Source organism: Toxotes jaculatrix, chromosome 15 (genome assembly GCF_017976425.1).
Source record: "Toxotes jaculatrix isolate fToxJac2 chromosome 15, fToxJac2.pri, whole genome shotgun sequence".
Taxonomy (NCBI): Eukaryota; Metazoa; Chordata; class Actinopteri; family Toxotidae; genus Toxotes; species Toxotes jaculatrix.
This window is the reverse complement of record NC_054408.1, coordinates 19,898,681-19,917,996: the sequence shown is the minus strand read 5'-3', so window position 1 is coordinate 19,917,996 and position 19,316 is coordinate 19,898,681. Positions and strand designations below refer to the sequence as shown.

At 41.1% G+C, this 19,316-nt stretch overlaps 1 protein-coding gene across 1 annotated transcript; it reads right to left on the bottom strand.

Annotated features, from left to right (window-relative positions):
• Positions 1–1,956: 1,956 nt before the first annotated feature.
• Positions 1,957–2,502, bottom strand: LOC121193919 (helix-loop-helix protein 13). Its single transcript, XM_041056351.1, has one exon. The coding sequence runs from the start codon at positions 2,500–2,502 to the stop codon at positions 1,957–1,959; it is 546 nt and encodes a 181-aa protein (XP_040912285.1).
• Positions 2,503–19,316: the final 16,814 nt, after the last annotated feature.

Genomic DNA, 19,316 nt, shown 5'->3' with positions numbered 1-19,316 from the left:
GAAAATAAATCAGGAAAGGTGGTTCAGTCCAAAAGTGACATGATCTGTAGGTGCTTGACTGACCCCTGTAAAAGATTAAAGACCTTAACAGAAAAACACATTAAGGAATTCACCACAAATAAAACCACTGTGGAAAAGGCAAAGGACACCTCTTTACGATTTGAATAGAGAACAGTGATTACAAATACACAAAATCTCTCCTCTGTGGTGCTGGGTGAGATTTTTTTTTATAATGATCCATTTTCACATAACATGGAGCAGCTTCAAATGTACAGTAAATCACAATGAACATTCCTCATTTCAGTCTCACAGCAACAGATGCAGTCACAGTTTGTTGTAACACGCCCCAAGCAGCAGCACACATAATTTTTTAAAATCAAAAATAAGCAACAATTAAAAATAAATATGTAAATAAATAAATAAATAACAAAACAGATGACAGAGGTTGCAAATGAAACAAACAGTACACAATTAACCTTGCTGCCATCATCGGAAACAGCACCTGACATGCTAAAACACATCGCACCAATCTGCTTCTCACGCCCATCGTCTCATTTACATGATTAAGGCTCTTTTTTACACATCGACTCGCAGCCTAATGAGCGAGAGTCCAGAAAACACTTCAGCGCTGCGTGCAGAAGTATGAGCCCTTAGGATGTCCTTTCATTCTCATGCCAGCGTGCCCCTCTCCCTCCTTTATAAGTGCCATCCATTTGGGCAAACAACGCCAAACCCTCTTTCCCTCCCCAGCTCCAGAAACAATGGCTCTCAATTACCAGTCAACAATAAATTTGAATATTAAAAGCCACAGAAGATGAAGGAGTGGCTGGGCTTGAGAAAGCCTGAGGTGTGTGTGACCCGGTGAGAAGTCTGCAGATGTCGATCGGCTGGCTCTGTCCTGCCTGCTGCCTGTCTTTGACATGTAGAGAGAGAGGGAGAGAGAGAGAAGAGGGAGGAACAAACCTGAGCCACCTTCACACTGACATCTCCACATTCGGGGTGCCCCATGTTCTTCAGTTAATCCCACTTTATCCACGAGAGGCGGGCTGTCAGATCTGGGAACGGGGAGCATGGGGGCAGAAGGAAACAAAAGCAGAACAATCAGATAAGTTTTGATACATTTTAATGACTGTTTAACAAGTCCTAGGTCTGGGCCTGAAGACTGGGGGCACACTTACTCCTGAAAAGCCCTATAAAGAGGCTTCAGAGCGGATTCCCACAGAATTAGTTAAGAGCAAGGAGGGAGTAAGAATACAGGTACTTGTGTTTTGGTTAAAATGAGGCTTATTTAAGAGCAAATGGGAAACACACCTGGGGATAAAAGTCTGCTTAAAATGACATTTGCTTTATGGGATTACTGTGAACCACAACAAGTCATTCTTTCTGTCCACTGAAAACTGATTAGATTTTAATTAACCATTCTTTCTTTAAGTATAATTTCCAGACTGAAAATGGATCATTTCACAGTGCATGTGTGGTATGAATGTAAGCTTGTGCTTTGTTTATCGTAACATGCTCATGATTCATTCTTGACTAATCAGCAGAAACTTAATTGAAGCTTTAGAGATTAGATATTTTATGTTTTAGTGTATTTTTGACCAATGTTTCATTCAGGGCTTCTATTCATGTAGAAGTGGATTAAAAGAGAATTAAATGTAAAACACAGAAGCTTGAAATTCACTGTTAACCAATTAATTATTAGCTTTTAATATTATAAAACCACATTATCTATTTATGTTAAAACACTGTGCTTTCAAACAAAACCCTGCCTGAGCTTTTAAAACTTTTACTGCTTTAAAAATTGTAAATAATAATTTAATGATCATTAAAACGTCACAATTAGCGCTGATGTTTGCACATTTAAACTGCCTCATCTAAGGCCTGATGTGATGATTTGTCATTACTCTGATCTCACCTGCAACTTAAGACTCAAACATTAGTTATGAGCAGTTTTCATTATGGGCTATTGAGAGTGATCAGCTCACCACTTGTGTTCCAGATGGCGTTGGTTTGATTCTTGTAGCCGTTCTTCATGCACTCATCCACGTAGGATTTGGGGTCGCAGCCTGACATGAGGATCTCTCTCAGCAGGGCGATGTAGGCTATGGCCAGTCTCAGAGTGTCTATCTTTGACAGCCGCTTCTCGTAGGGAAACGTTGGTACGTGGCAGCGCAGCTCCTCGAAGGCGGAATTGATGCTCAGCATCCTCTTCCTCTCCCGGATGTTGGCGGCGTGCCGCTGCACCTTGTACGGCTGATGAGACACCAGCCGACGCGCCCTGCGCTTGGTCACCTCCAGGGGTTCGTCCACGGAGGAGCTTTCTCCCTCAGCGCAGACGCCCGCCCCCGGAGACTGCACGTCGAGGTCGGTGAAGGTCAGCTGTGCGTCCGGGAACATGGACTGGCAGCCGAAAGAGGACCAGGGGGACAGCTGGCTTGTGGCTGCTGTGCAGTCCAGCAGGAAGGTGTCCAGCTGGGTCTGAAACTGGACGCTTTGGTCCATCTGTCCCCAAAATGCAAAATCCGTGGTACCATCGTGGTCTAAGTCAAAAAGTATGTCCTCCATATTTAAAAAATAAATAAATAAATAATTCAATTTATTTTCCAGACAGGGAAAATAAACTCTGCAAAGTCTGTGAAGGCAGACAACAGAGCTCCTGGGTTTTCCTTTCCTGAGTGAGTGCCTACCTGCATGTGCCTGAATCTCCTCTGAATGACAGCCTCATGGGCACATCTCCCGGATTAAATACTTCCAGGGCCTCCATGTTTCTCGGCGGGTCGCTCTGGCCAATTCTAAAGACTGAAAGGGGGCTCTTGAGAACACTTTAGCCCTCCTTGTGGATCGTTCATTGCTTTAAAAACGAATTACAAAGGAATCAGTTGATCCCCAAGCGACAAAAAGCGGGGAAAACACGTGTCCAATTATAAACTTCCCCCCCAAGTAGTCCCGCTAATATTGACAAAAAACACTCAATATTTAACAGTCATTGGAGGGCTTGTGCCGAGCATTATGGCGCAGCAGGCCACGCAAACCCGATGGCCTCTGAATGGGACTGCTTTATCTATTAAAGCTCAGCTGACAACAAACACTACTGTCAGAAACACATGAAATCTTTTTGTTGGTACAAAATGTAACGAGATTTTAATGGAAAAAGAGAGTTTCTTTATATTTTTTTGCCTTTGGGTTTATTCTGGTGTAGACATATTTTTACGCACTGAAGTCAGAAACCAAACAGACCTACAAGATGCAAAATATTCCAGCAGTATCACCACAACTCGTCCCACATAATTTGGGTCTAGTAGCCACATTAATACGCTCCTAATTTGCAAATGATATGACTGACTAAATGGCAAACCGTGGAGAGGACGCACGCTGTAATTACGCTGGGGTTAATCAAATAGCCTAAAGGAGTCCTTTCTTCGAGGTTGGACAGAGGGCAGCTTGGGGGTGAACTTTAATTCAGGAAGGCTGTATGTTTGCTAACACGTGGTTTTGATTTGACAAAGTCCTTCAGGATGCTAATTTAAAGGGAATCTGTTTGTTGCAATAAACACAAGCGGCATGAGGCCTTTCGCTGCAGAAAAAGTCTTTATCAGGACGCAGCAGCTGATTTAACCAGAATTATCCGGACGACTAACAATGCGACAGGTGAAGCTTCTTTTGACAGACAGTTGGTGACGGTAACAAACATTTTAGCCTCACGGTAGGTTTAAGAGAGATGTGTTTGATTTGAAAAGTATTTCGAAAGGTAGCTCCGTCCCAGAAAAAAATGTATTATTATCAATGTTTATAATAATAATAATAATAATAATAATAATAATATTGTTATTGTTATTTTATCATATTCAGGCCGTTTGAACACAGGATCTTGATAGAAATTCGCACCTTTTCCTATTTCATACTCATTTCATTGAGGTGTCCAAGTTTAAAAAGGCGCTAAAATAATTTATTCCTCCTAAATCGTTACAGATGTGATTTCTGTTGAAAAAAAAAATTTTTGAAGATGACGCACAGACAAATGATTTGCTTACACTGAAGGAACAACATAAAGGCCACAATCCTGATTCAGGGAGTTTGATTTCCCTGTTGGGATTTCAGTGTTTGTTTCAGGAAACACATCAAAGTTGCGCCTTTTTCTTTTTTTCCATCAGATTGAGTTACAATAGTTAATGAATCAACACTTCCAGTATTGCTCTAACCTCTTCCCGCACTACAGTTCAATTAAGCAAATGAGACTGACACACACGTGAAAGAACAGCACCTCTTCAGCAAACTCGTTTGGAGTCTGAAAGTTGGTGCACGGATGAGTAAAACCTGTATGTACATTTTAAAAAGACTGATTTTGGATCAACACGTCATCAAGTCCACTTTCTTTACATTTCTAATCCCGGATGTATTCTAATAGCTGTCAGAGGATTAATGAGCTAATGAGAGGAAACAACTCTACCAATTTAACACAGGTTTAATGACGCACTGCTTTCTGTGGCACTATTTCCACTGAATGAAAGCAGGTAAGAACCCAAATGCTTGGTCTGAATGAAATGGTGCTGTTCTGTATGAGCCCTGGGTTAAAACACAGAAATCAGAATTAGAACAGTGTAAAATAAAATAACTTCCAGTCAGAGTCTTAATGCTGGAAAATCTAAATAATTCACCAACTAGTGAAATTATCTCATTCCATTAAAAGGATTTTAAGACTCAGGAGCTGCTTTTACAGGCTCAGTGGCTCCATCACATTGACAGGTTTTACAACCCATCATAGGAAAACAAAATCAGATATGCTCAGCGGTGCAACCACAGTGTATTTGCTCGGCTTTCTCATTAATGAGGAAAAGCGGACAGCTCGCATTGAGAGGTGCGGTCCCTGTCAGGACCTTCTGCCAGCCTGCCAGCGACATCTCTCTCCCAGCTGACGGTCCTCGGTTTGGTTTGGGCCGCGGATGAAGAGACGCGCCTGTCAGATTCAGATCCACCTTATTGTTTATACAACAATTCAAGAGGGCTGAAGGGTTTGAAAAAGACGAATGACAGAAATCCTTAAGAGGAAAAATCGAAATAAGAAAGGAAACGGTGAAATAGACTGTAAACAACCGTGAGCTGGTTGGTAAACTGTGCAGAGGGAAATGCGGAATTTTGGCCTTTGTATCTCCTGACTGAGAAGTGAAATCTGGTTTTTGATTTTAAAAACGTGTTAAAGCCCTCATTCGCTGTGTGTGTGGTGCCTTCGTTCATCGACATGCACGCTGCACTGTGGCCCAAATGTGCTCCACCGATGGTCGGGCTGTAAAATCCCGTCCAGGACTTGCGGCCCAGAGGACCGGACAGCCTGGAAAAGTCAAGTGCGCCTTGGACGCTGCGCAAGGCCACATGCTCGCAATTAGGACGGTGGTTTTGAAGCTGTTTCCCACCTGGGAATCACTGCGTGGAAAACAAAGAAGTTAATGAAACTGTGAATCAAACGCATATCGGAATTGATCCACACCTGCTCTTTCATGTCTCTTATCATATTATGATTTTTAATCAGCGACATACTTTCGAGTTTAGTGTGGACACTCTTAACTCACACAACGCTTGTGTCATTTCCTTGAAATTACCGAGCTGAGCTGCTAAACTCTGATGGAGCCCTCAGAATCAGTGCCAAAACCTCTCTCTCAGTCTCTTTGTTTCTCTTTCTGTTTGTGTGTCTCCCAGTCTTTCTCTTTCTTTTCATGTCATTCTTTCACACACGCACACACACACGCCGTGAAAGTCGCGAACAGCAGACATGAGATAGTCCACTCGCCATCAGTGCAACAACAAAAAGAAAGATTAACATTTCAGGGTTATGTTCAATGACGCGCATCTTGTTTGTTTGGGTACAGGGCAGATAAAGATCTCGGTTCTGAAGGCCTCTGGGATCTCTCTTGGCTGCTATGAGAGAATGGCATAGCAGCCATAGCGGCCAAGTGTAATCTTCAGTGTTGGCCACAAACAGCTCTTTGATCCGCGCTGGGACTGAGTCCATTAGAGGGTCACGGAACATTGAGGCCATATCTCAGAGCAGAAGTTACCCTTGACCATAGATTCAGATAGCCCCGGGCCTTTACCTTTAAAGGTAAGCTACAATCAGCATTAATGCAATGAACAGTATGTTCTGAGCATCAAAGGGAGCGCCAGTCAACTGAATGAAAATAATGCAGGAAATGCCTTGACTGATTGCATGCAAATCTCTCTTGCATGTGAAAAAAAAATATGTTGATGTAGGGCAACATTCATTTATTACATAAACTGTTACTGCGTCTACAACACACTCTTAATGTGTGCTCCCCTGGATTTAATTCATTTGTGAGATGTGTATGAAGTGTGCCATCAAGACAGACTTGTGTAATTCTGCTGAACCTGCCAAAGAAATGAATTGGATTCTAATTTTTAAAGTTAAGAAGCAGCTTACTGGCTCTGTGCCCATTCATGTCTGCATTTCAGGCCCAGGCCTGGTCTGGAAAAAGGATCATGGTCATAAAGTGGGCCTCAAGCAAACACCCCTCCAGGGGTACCACCCCTCTCCCTGGACTTGCTCGACCCTGAGGCTGGATCTCAGCCCTCAGCTTGATAAAAACACATCGGTTCAGTGGTGTGTGTATATACTATATGACAACAGGTGGTATTTAGATAATGTGACTTTATAGGTGAACACATACAGCTTCTTTACCTTTACTCCAGTATTATAGTCATCAGTCCCAATCTGTGGATCTATTGTGGGACTTTGGGTGTGTGTGTCTCTTTGTGGAACAAAAGGCCACAAGCCATAGACAACAATCATCAGTGGTGACACCTGCAGAGTACCAGATCAAAACAGACAAGAAAAAAAAAATCCCCTGACTCTAAAAGATGGATGCTCCTTTTCTTCATCTGAAATTATAAACTGATTTTTAGCATACTTCCAGATCTCATGGTCTATGAAACTCACTCAACCCATAAAAAGGGCCATTTCAACTTTCAGGTCCAGCAAGAAAAATGAAAAGAAAAGGGCTAAAGCCTCAGTTATATGTCACTTCTACGACACTGACATGTTGGGTTAAATAGGCCTTTTAATTTTGATTGGGTGTGCAGCTCTGTTACAATGTTACATTTAATTTTTCTAGTGCAAAAATCTACTCAGCATGGGAGACATTCACATGCATGTTTGTAATGAGTGAAAAAAATCATTTTATTCCCAAATAAAACCCGAGGAAGTCACTACCAAAATTGAAGTGATGATTCTGTGGATATTGGCAGAGTGTACCAGAACCACTCTGGTTGTAATAGTTGGCAAAATCATAGCCTAATATGATGTAAGCATGCCAGCCATAAATCTCTTTCTACCTCTGGAAAATGGTGAAAAGAGGAAATACTCTGATCATGCTTTTAAAGGAGCACTCCAGCAATTTAGTTTTTTACTTCTAAGAAACAATGTTTTAAAAAGAACTGTCAAAATCAAAGAAGCAGACGTTTAGATTTTCTGATTTTTAGCCCCCATAACCATTGATCCTACATTTTCCCATGATGCAATGTACAATCTTTCATTTGAGACTCCCTGCTTCATGCCCACGTCTTTCAAGCTACACATCTCAAAATTTTAACACAGACTTTCTGATATAAGCTTTAAATCTCTGAAAGACTGAACTAAGATAACCCCGAAAACATCAAGATTATTTTCTCAGACCTTGGAAAGATTCTTCAGAGCCACTGAAGACATCAGCTGTTTTCAAAGACTGAGCGGTGCTATGCCTGAGATTCATGTGTAAAATTTGTGGAGTGCCCCTTTAAGTACTTGAGTGGAGGACAAAACCTAAAAGCAAAGTAAAAATAGTTGTAAAACTGACGAAAAACTCAGCACTTAAATATTGTTGTCACAGGGATTCATTCGGATATTTAACATCGGTTACACTATACCAGTTATTTTCAATCAATAGCTGTTTATTGGAGAGTTATTTATCCAGCTGCAGCCTTCTCAGTTTTATTTAAATATGTCACTCTGACAGGGATGGACCGTCACAGAGATGATTGTCAGCTGTGATGATTTTGTTGTGCAGTCTGCAGGTATCTTTTATGGAGACACTCTTGCTGAAACCAGATGTGAATATGCTTCTCCTGCGACTCCACTTCCCTGGCACAAAATGCTATCAGGTCCACGGAGACACGGACACATACACACAAGGATGATACTCAGGAGATGGTCTTAACAGGCATGAGGGCGTCTCAGGTCACTGTGGAGACATGCCGGTGGACACACTGTCTCTAAAGACCAGCTGCTAGCTTTGTTCTTCACACCAGTTGTCTCCATCTCTCTTTGTCCTGACCCTGTTGTTCAGGTCATTGAGATATTGCACGTTTTCCCATTTTCATTGAGAGAAAATGAAAGAAACTGTTCTCTGTTCAGTCCTTTCTACTCAGTGTTTGAGTGGACTGTGCTCTGGATTTGATTTAACAGAACTGAAAAGGAACTCTGTCACTTAGGACATTCACACTTAGGACAATCCTGGGACATTATTTACAGGTGGAGTGGTGGATAAGATATAGTGTCCAAAGCAGGCATGAAAGAAAACAGTCATGGCTGAATTGAGGTTAGAGAACAGTGAACACAGAGGGTGAATAAGTTGTTGAATGCTCAGAGACCAGAGGGACAAAACAAAGAATGCAAACTGGGAGCATCTCTAATGTCACTCTATAGTTAACTGGGTGATTACCTGATAATCCAATTATCACTTTTCTTCAGTTCAGATGAATGCTTCCCCTCTGGTGACAGATGCTCCACGCCTGTGATGGGACTGATCCTTCCCTTAACAAAAGGAGAACACAACAAGTGCCCTTGTTATTTGGTTTTATCTCACATTTTGATGATGTTTTAGCAAAATCAATTCTTTAAATATTAAGTGTATGTACATCATAGATGAAAAATAAAAAGTAACTCCATAAACAATTAACTTTGGAAATTGAAATGCAACTAAAAATGTAAGAAAGTTGGGTTTTTTTCTTGACTAGAAGCCTGTTTGAAAAAGCGGCCAGAGTTTCCAGCTCCACCAGAACCCAAACCTTCAATTGTGTTACAAGTAACACACACACAAAATCAACATCAAAGAATGTTTTGTTGTCTAAATTCTTGATGAACATGAACGAGAAGTAATTGTTTTTAAATTAAATCAATCTTTGCACATTTCTACCATCACCAAAATGACTTCCAATTGAAAAATAAGTTGGAAACAAGAAGCCCATTGCTTACCCCTGGCTCAACCATTCATGTACCCACACAAGGAACACTCTTGAAAAGCTTTGTTATATTATAATTTTTGAGATTTATTTGAGATATCACGGATTATGGCAGCCTCTGTCTAAACAACTCACCCTTACTGTTGAGAGTTTATATCTACTCTCTGGAATGATATTATGATGCCATGTCTTGGATAGAAAATATATCAGATTTTTTTTTTTTTTGATATTCTTTCCCTTATGAGAAATAATACATAAGTTCATACAGCATTAAACATATATAGTCCAGGAAGCCGTATTTAGTGCCACAGAGCCAGAGGCAGTTGTAGATAATGTACATCTCAACTGGCATATGACAAAAACATCTCAACCAGGAGGAAATTCCAACTCTTGCCAAGGATATAGAGAGAGGAAAGAGAGTGGGTGCGTAAAGGAAGAAGCTTAGGCTGTTAAACATATAGAGAGCTTTTTCAAACAGGGCCCATCTGAAAGAATAATGACGGCTCTATTATTTTTCCCCAAGTCGTTGGCATGATTGAGCCAAACCTGCATAACAGAAAGGAATTACAACTGCACCGAGACGCTCCAGAGAACAAAACTAGTCACTCAGTGGTCAGAGTTTGTAACATTAGAAGTCCACAGCAGCTCGATCTCAGTGGTCGAGCTTAAAGGTAAAACTAGAAACTGACAGGGGAATGATCACTAAACGACTGACCGAATCTTGGAATCATCCACCAAATGCTGGAGAGATGCAAAGGTGGTGATATATTTTCCTATCACGGGAGAAAATGAGACAGGATTCTCATGGTTGATTTTCATTCAACTTAGTGTTTGTGTAAATCCTGCTGCTTTTCAGATGAGCCTCACACGATCTATACAGCATCTTACGACTTGAGGTGGTGAGCTTTTTTACATAAGCATATCAAACATTGGTGAATGGAGAGTGTTCTCTTCTAAAACACAGGACGCCAGTTTTCTGGGAAATCATCACTTAATCATCTCTTCATTAGTCAGTGTCTCTTGGATCTTGTGGATCCAACTTGAAAGTGTTAACAACATACTTGAGCAGCTGGAACTGTGGGCATTTTGGAAGATTAGGTGTTTTCAAGTTGGTGATTTTATGTTTTGGGATTAAAATCTTAGTTTGATTCTTGTTCTTTCCACACCATTAACTGAGCATCTGCTACAATCATTTTCCAAGTAGTGTTTATGAATTTTGTTTGGTTTGGTTATGGGTTTTTTTATCCTATGCAGAAAACAAAGGAATTAAATTTTGCTTCTTAACAACATACAAATATTTGAAAGTCCACAAAGCATAATTTTGTGTGATTGACAGCTTATCAAACACTGTACTGTCCAAGTGAGGCAAATCCAACTCATCTGTTTACAGCTCATAGGTACAAACAATTCTTTCCTTTGACTATTTGACCTCAGCCTGATTTGTCCCACATTCATTCAGCCCTCAAGCCTCTGAGGCACGCAAGCATTTCTAATCAACGGCCATGAATTAATCCAACCTTAAAACAGAGCAAAGTCACACATTGCGGCTCACACCAAAAGCTTCAGCATCTGAAAACAATTAAACGTCTGGTTTCCATGAGAGGCTGATTTGCCAGTTGACAGTTGCAATGGGGTGGGGGCGGGGGCGGGGCAGGGGCTCACCCCCCAAGCACCCCCTCTGCCTGCACCAAATCATACCACCAGCCAACACACATTAGCAATGAGGCCTGAGCGATTTTAAATCACAAAGTCAAAGAAAGCAGCACTGTAAATAAAAGCACTCCAAATATTCCGATCCATTTGCAGACGTGAGAGGAACATTCCTTGCTGGTACGACATGCTCCCTGGTGGCGCCACCTCAAAAAACCCCATGGGTGTTCCACGATGGCACCAAAGAATGAAGCTTTGGCACTGGGTAAGAGTTTGGATGCTTGCACCGTCTGGTCTTGTAATACAGAATGCATTCTCTTATTTTTTTGATATTTTAAGGAAGAGTTTGACATTTTGGGAAATACACTTCTTAGATTCTTGTGATGTGAAGATGTACCCCTTTCAAGTTTATACAGTGAATATGAAGCTACAGGCAGCATCTAGTTAGCGTAGCTTAGCACAAAGAATGGAAACAGGGAAAACATTGTGGCTCTTACTGAATTTTACAAAATAGGTGCCTATCAGCACCACTAAAGCTTGTTGATCTGGTTTCTTTAAGCTGTATAAAAACCAAAGGATATAAATGACACTTCACTTCATTCATTTTTTGAAGGGTTACGTGCCAGAATGTGAATAAGTGTGTCAAACTATTGCTTTAAGTGGATGCCACATGTGTATGGTGAAGCTGCCAATCCAAATCAAGGCACATCATAACAGAAGTTATCTCAGGCATCAGGAGGGAGGAGAGAGAGAAGAAATCACAAAAGCTTTAATGGAATATGAATGCGTACAGATGGAGAGGGAGAAGAGGAGAGAGGAGTTCAGTGCATCATGGGAAGTCCCCAGGCAGTCTAATATTTAGTCTGATATTTGTGGTTGCCAGGTTTGCAAAATTTCTGGTTGCAAATCTCAGACCAGTTTAATTAAAATCTGTTTCGTACTTCACATCACTTTCTCTTCCCTGAACAGCCACCATACAGCATCTGCTGAGCAAGGCACTTAACCTCCAATTTTCCAGGTGGAGCAGCTCAGCAGTCAGCAGTAGTACACTGTGGTTATGCCAGGCATATCCCAGGTGTGAATGTCTGTATGAGAAAGGAGCACATGCGCTCAGCAAATCCTCCCCAGATAAATAAAATGAAGAAAATGTTACCGTAGTTGAGGGTTAATTGGATTATGGTCCACATCCAAGTTTCAACTGATTCCACAGAGGCCAGTCAGTCTCCCTCCACAGAAGGCCTCCACTCGGTGAGCAGAACAAAGGAGAGTCTCCCATAGAGGCCGTGCAGCCATAATTGACCTCTAACCTCACAGTGCTTGTGGCATGACGCTCTAATTTTACACTGTAAGAAAGAAGGGAGAAAATCAGAAGATGAAGACAGCTCTGTTTTGTGTCTCATTAAAATGTATATCTTATGTGTTTTTACCAAACACCCTCCCCCGTCTGCATTAATGCTGGCTACACTAGTAGTCCAGTGTCAGATGGGGATAAATGGCACTGTGTAGGGAGGTTTGTGACATCTAAATTTACGACAGTTCATCTAACAAGGCTTACTATTTCCAGCTTGAGGAGTTTAAGAAGAAGTTTTCTCTGCATCCGGGACTAATGATGTAGGTGTTGCAATTTTCTAACTGGTTTAACTGCTGCCAAGGACTAAAACCCCTGTATCCTTGAGTAGGCCTAATGTTGGAACATTTCATATGGACAATAGTGAGTAAAACTAAAAAAAAAAAAAAGACAGAGAGAACATGGTGGGGTGGAGGAAAGAGAGAATAAAGACCGGAAAAACAAAAAGGTTATAAGAAACAGATTGCTTAACATAAACACCAATCAGTTGACAGGAGCAGAGACAGGAAATTAGATTCCCAGGAGCTGGAAAATGCATCCATGAGAGAAAAAGGGGGTATCAATGATTCATTGCATTTCACCTGCTACAGTTGGATGTGGAAGGAGGGGGCGGGGGGTGGGGGGATCAAACATAAAAAGGAAGAAAGAATGGGTCAGAGAAGACACCTGACATTCCAAAGTGTCTTCCCTGGTCTGCCAGATACCACAGGAGCATCGGTCCTGGCTTCACAGAGGCTGCTCAACCAGCCTCTTTCCTCTTCATTTCTTCAGCCACCACTCTCGCTACAAACACATTGTCCTCCCACCTCCCTCCATGGACACTGCGTAGAGCTCGAAATCCAATGCCCGACTCAAAGGACGACTCTTCATAGAAGCTAGGAGAGGACAAAAGAAGTATATTCTAAGGTTAATAGCTACAGTACTGGCTTGGCTTAAGCTCACAATGTTTTTTTTTTTTTTTTTTTTTTTTTTTCTTGTTAATAAATGTCCGTTAGTGAATTTGACACAATATCTCCTCTGGTTGTCCTACCACCCTGTGAGTGATGATAGGACTCTAGGAAGTCACTACTCCCAGCCAAGAAATAGTCTGGTACATAGCCCCCCAGCAGAACCACAACTTGTTGCTTTTACACTGAACAATGTTTTACAGATTAAACAAATATAAAAGATATAGTGTGTTAATCAGTGAACTTTAGAGGTGTTAGTAGGTGGATTTTCTTACCTTTGGACAATGCCAGGTTACCGGTTTCATCCTGTCTCCAAGTCAAGGTATTCAGTCTTCTTTAAGTCCAGTACATGAACACTTATGACAAGGTGTTGATGCTATTTTGACAATAACGCTGAGCGACAGAAGCTCCACTCTGCCTCGTGTTTCCTCCTTCTCTCTCTCTGCTCCCTTCATTTGTCTCCTCTGTCTTGTGTCAGAACTTTAATTCTGAGTGTCTTGTGGAAATGGGCAAAATTTTATTTTATTTTATTTTTTGAAAATACACACATGGCCTCTGTAATCAATGGTGTCAGTAGATTTCCTGCTGAGTCACCTGAAGCACTGGAGCCATCTTGCCAATTTGATGAGTCACTGCATTCTCGAAGCCAAAGTCATGACATGTCACACAGTGAATTAGAGTGGATACCCAAACCTCCCGATTATTGGATTAACATCAAACAGAATATAAGTCAGCTACAGCAAAAATGGTCAAAAACAAACCTTTTAAATTTTCAGTGTGGCTCATAAGGGAAGCCACAACAACAGAAAAATGTATTTTCAGTCACTTCAGATTATTTGAAGTGAAATATTTTTGGTGAGGGTTTCCCAGTCCCAAAAGCTAACCACTGAAAACACAAAGTTTAATAATAAAACATGAAACCTTTGTTTGACAATAAAACCGCCGTGTCTCCTGCTTGAAATTAAACAAAACTAACATCAAGCTTGACAAGAGTTCCTGCAGGGACCCAGTGACGAAGGACTGGATGCTCCTACTGTTTTAGAGAACCTAGCTTTGGACTGTGGAGGGAACAGGGAGCACAGGAGCCACAGGCTGGTGGAGGACTGAAGCTTGGGTCATGACCTGCTTTTCTTGAAGGCCTGACCCCACAGCTGCCCCCTCATAGGCAGAAGGAAGCTCGGCCTTAAAACCTGAAGGCTAGCATGAGGTGGACTGGGCCAAACTGGCAAGAATTGCAGTGTTTTGGGGGCAATGAAAAATAATTTCCTCCTCAAGATGGGCCCCAGGGGATCCGGCTTGGCCCAAAGCAGAGGAGTGTGAGCTATGCAGGAGGAATTCCAAGGCGGGGTGACTGAGAACGTCAGAGGGAAATGTCAAAGACAGACAGCGGCGTCAGGCTGCTGTACCCCAGACCTGTTTACTCAATATCTGATTAAACTGCACTATGAAGGAATTCAACATCCAGAGCAGAGCACAAGTTAAAAAAAACAAAAAAAAACACAAAACAGCGGGCATACAGTCACTAATGTGCAGTGCAGAAATGTCAAGTGGGACAATCTTATTTGAAAACCATCTTTTGGAATATATTATGTAATAGGACATACTTTCTTAATTTCACAGTGTTGTTGATAAAATGCATCTTTTCCTCTGTGACCAGTATAAATCAATTATATTTATGGGTAAGATGATACTGTTTAAGAGCTACGGATTGCTTCAATAAGTTGGGACATTATTAGTCAGCTGATAGCCAAGCAGCTGATGATTATGAAGCATGAATGACGCAGCTGATCAGGGGCAATGTCAGTGCTTTGCCGGAACTAACTCTGTGCTCCATTTTCAGTTTTTAAAAAGAAACAAATGCCCAAAAGAAAAAATCATCACAAAACAAGCATTTTGGGATATAAAGATAGAATATTTGAATGTTGAATTTTTGTGATTTTAAAAGGATTAAGGGTACATTGGCTGTAGTCGCACCCTGTCACCACAGCCTTTATTATTTGGCCTTCCTCCAACTGTGTTAATGCTAATTTTTTCAAACAGTAGATAGTGAAAGGTTTGACATGATTTAACTCTATTTTAGACAGGATTTTAAAATTCAGGTTACAAAAGGAAAGTACCCGATGTACAATACCGTGCAGCACCACCATGGCAGAAAGTCGACAAAGTGACTTTGGCAGATTCCATTGTCTCCACTGACGTGCTGTTCCGGTATTCTCTTCTTGTTAAATCAGCCGGACATTTGAAGCTTGGAAAAAAGACCATGATGGAAAATCCTCCGTCTTCTGAGAGTCTGTCCCTTTGTTTTACGAGGAGACGATGATTGGTATTTTTACAGGGCATCTGATGGTGTTTCTTAAGGTCAGTGATTTCAGCTGTAGGCCACGCTATGACCTAAAACAAAACAAGAGAAAGATGACAAAGAAAGAAAGATTTGGTATGAAAATTTGGCTGCAAAATGTGTCCACAGCTGTTCTCACACAGGAAGATATATTACCTACATTAGTTGAATTCACAGCGTCCACTCTTCTGGCTTTTTTCAGACAGGGAGACAAGAAACCGTAAGAAACAGCTAAGGTCATGGCCTTTACAGAAGCCAGCACTCTACTGTACTTATGTATAAAGTTTTCCACTTTCCCAGGCGTTCGTTTCAAGGCCCAGACTTCAAAGAGACTTGAAAAGGTAGAGATATCTACCCCAACCCCACATCCACTCCCCATTTACACGGGGGAAAAGTGGAGCAATGTGGTTCATATTATTTGATAAGAATCCCATATTCTCAAAGGTATTTTAATGACCTGCGGCTAGTGCTTTCATGGTCCTGGCGCTAACTCTCCAATGACACTTAGGGAGCATGCACATGGAAGAGCATGCTCCCTACCCCTGAGAAGGGCAAGCAAGATCTTTATTACACAATGACACCCGGAGCGTAGACATCGTTCTGTATGATGGAGAAGAAGATCAGCTTTCCTTTCTCCCAGACCACTGGTATTCATTATGTATCTTCTTTTTCCATCTGTCCGTTTATTTTTCGCTGTCTGGAGATGTCAGGGCGAGCGTGTGTTCTTCCCCTGCCGTGACTGTACAAGTGTGTACTGATGGCTGTCAGGAGGGACAGTTTGTGTATTGTTTTAGGCCGTGTGGCATGCCAGCTGTCATGGATGGCCTTGGCCAAGGTTTTTTTTTTCGTCAGGCCGCTGTGTTTCTCAGTCCTTACAAGTGCAGTCTGTGAGGTCTTTGGCAGCCACGTCAAACCCTACACTGATGAGTTTAGACCAAAAACAGGGGTCTCACCACAGAGGGTTTTTCACAACATCAGCGTAAAGATTCATCCGAGCTCTGACATCGACCACCCAAGCTCTGCTGTCAGGAGCGAGCAGTTAATGAAACAATTAAAGGGAAAAAGTCTATATGTCTCATAGACAAATTGATAAATCTGTTTGTTGTAATTGTGCTAAAATTTCATGTTCATTACCTAATTTAATTTATGTAGAAACAAAATTTCGTTGCCTAACAACTGACAGATTTTTTTGATAGAGATCGCACAACATAATTGTCAACAGATTGTTTCTATGGACAGTCTATGATGAAGCCATGCAATCTAAAATAACATCCAGCAGCTTTCAATCAGAAAAATCATCCCAAACTTTTGTCGTCACCGTCACGATGCACCAAAGTGATTGCACAAATACCCAGCGGCACAAATGGGATATGACCAATAATTTTTTTTACCATAAAACAAATTTCTCAAGACATTTACCATCTATGAGGCATTGATTGGAAGTTTCACTCCAGTGTTGTGCAGTCTAGGGTGAAACGTTTTGCCACTTTCCAGTCTCCCATCCCCTCATCAGCATAAAGCTGCATTGTTTGCCTTCATCAAGCTACGCCACAAAAGCCAAGTCTCACCCTTCAGGGGTTGGAGTTCGGCCTCATTTACCGACATCAGAGTTTGTTTGTGTGGATGAGTTATGGACTTACTCTGCTGGTATGTTCTTTTGTGGTGATTACAAAGGCCTATACAGTGACTGGGAAGCTTCCACTGAACTGTCACACAGCAACTTCTTTGTTTCAGAAATACTTTCAGGAGGTGACTCTTTACACAGCAAACACCCCAGTCTCCCAACAGCCACACTTACCCCCAAACTATAAACCTGCCAATCCCTCAGGACCCCCTGGCAGCTCAGCACAGTCAAACAAAAAAGGTCTGGGCCTAAACACAAAGGTTTTAGAGAGATCTGGAATATGTATTTCTCACTCTTGTTCATAGTGTGTATATTTTTGTGGAATAATACTTCTGAGAATCCACATTTTCCTTTCCTCATGGGAACTGCAAGGCTGGGGAAGCGGGGAGGGGGGGGTTTTTGTCATGTTGTGGTTTTTCATGCAAAATCCTGATTTTCTTTTATGTGTTTCAAAACAAAGTGCACAGTCCAAGTGACAGTGCCCGGTGTGAGCAGCTATGCCGGTTTTTGCCCTGTGCCTGTCCATAATTTACTTTCTTCTTTTATGTCAGAGAAAATGTGTTGTGGATTCCCAAGCTGTAACATATTGTAAATTGAGTGTAAAATGACAGAACCATGTGAATTGTGAGGATCGATGCATCATGATCAAAATATGCAGTTCGTGCAGAGTGCAGATTTGGCTGGCTGTCTCTCTCTCTCTCTCTCTCTCTCTCTCTCTCTCTCTCTCTCTCTTTTTTGCGCAGAAATCTTGGTTCCAGCCTGAGAGAGATGAAACAGGGAGGAGTTCAGGGAAATAAAAGCAATGTTGCTGGAGCACTTACCACGACATTTCAGCTTTATGCTATTAGACCAGATGATCATTGTTCCTGTTTCAAACTGATCTGGTACTGAAATGTCCTGTGGATGAGCCCATGATTCCACTTGTGTCTTTAATTTTCTTAAATTTCTGAATTATATTCAGAATCAGCATCAGACACAGATTTGACTTTACAGCAAAGCCAAAGACTTTCTGAGTGACAAAGAGACAAGAAGTGTAAATGTTGTATAATGTTAAAAGGGTGTAACAATAGATGGTAAACAAGTACTTCCTGGCTTCAACATTCTTCTTACCACAGTTGTATTCGCAAATAGGAAACTCACTGTTTGGTTAATCCTACTTCAATCCTGCATGTTTTTTTGTTTTTGTTTTTTTTGACAGATAAGAACACAAGAGGTGCCACAAAAAGTTACCACAAGAGAGTGTTCTTTTTTTTTTTCCGACTGATGTAAGGTTTTCTAGACTGCCCTGGAAGCATCAGTCCTATTTATCTGGCATCTGGAGTCTCAGTGAATACACTGAGCATATTTTTAGTAACATAACTTTATCCTGTAAAGGTAAGGCTGATGTGATATTATTATCTGAAAAAAAGAAAGAAAGAAAGAAAGAAAAAGAAATCTGACAGTGAACATTGAAGTATCGATATTTTCAGTGATTTACAGGCACACATTCAGTTGTCAGTTTAGGTACATATACCGAAAACTAATGAAGTCTAATACGACAGTCCTGCAATAAATCCTCCTTCATGAAGGTTATAATTTTTTTTTGTTGAAACTGTGTGAAACAGCTGTTGATTCAGTGGTTGATTTGGAGGCTGCAGTCTGTGGTGCTGCTGAACTGTATCGCATTATACAAAGAGGTGTGTCTGTTGTTTAGCCTGCTCTCATCGATTTGAATTGCATGTACAAAATAAAGTCAGCATAACACAATGCACTACACTACACCACAGGCTACATCCTGCAAAGCAATCATATGCTTGAATCAACACCTCTTTAACAGTTTCAACAAATGAATGAAGGTAGGATTTATTGCAGGACTGTTGTATTCGACTGCATCTTTACAGTTTTATTGTTTTCATTGTTCTGCTGTTTTTTTGTTTGTGGAAACTGAAGCAAAATTTCTTTCACTCATGATCTGTTCTGTGGTCATATTTTGAGGGGTTATTACTAATGACTTGTAGATGCCTGCATAACTTTTCTTGTAATTTGAGTTTGGTCAGTCAGACCTATAGCTGAGCTTGGATTGAAAAAAAAAATCCAAGCATGTGAAGTAGGGACAGTTTAAAAGGTAAACAAAGACATAAAATGAATTTATAGAAAGTCAGTAAAAAAAAAAATAAAAAAAATCAACTGAAATGAGGGTTCCAA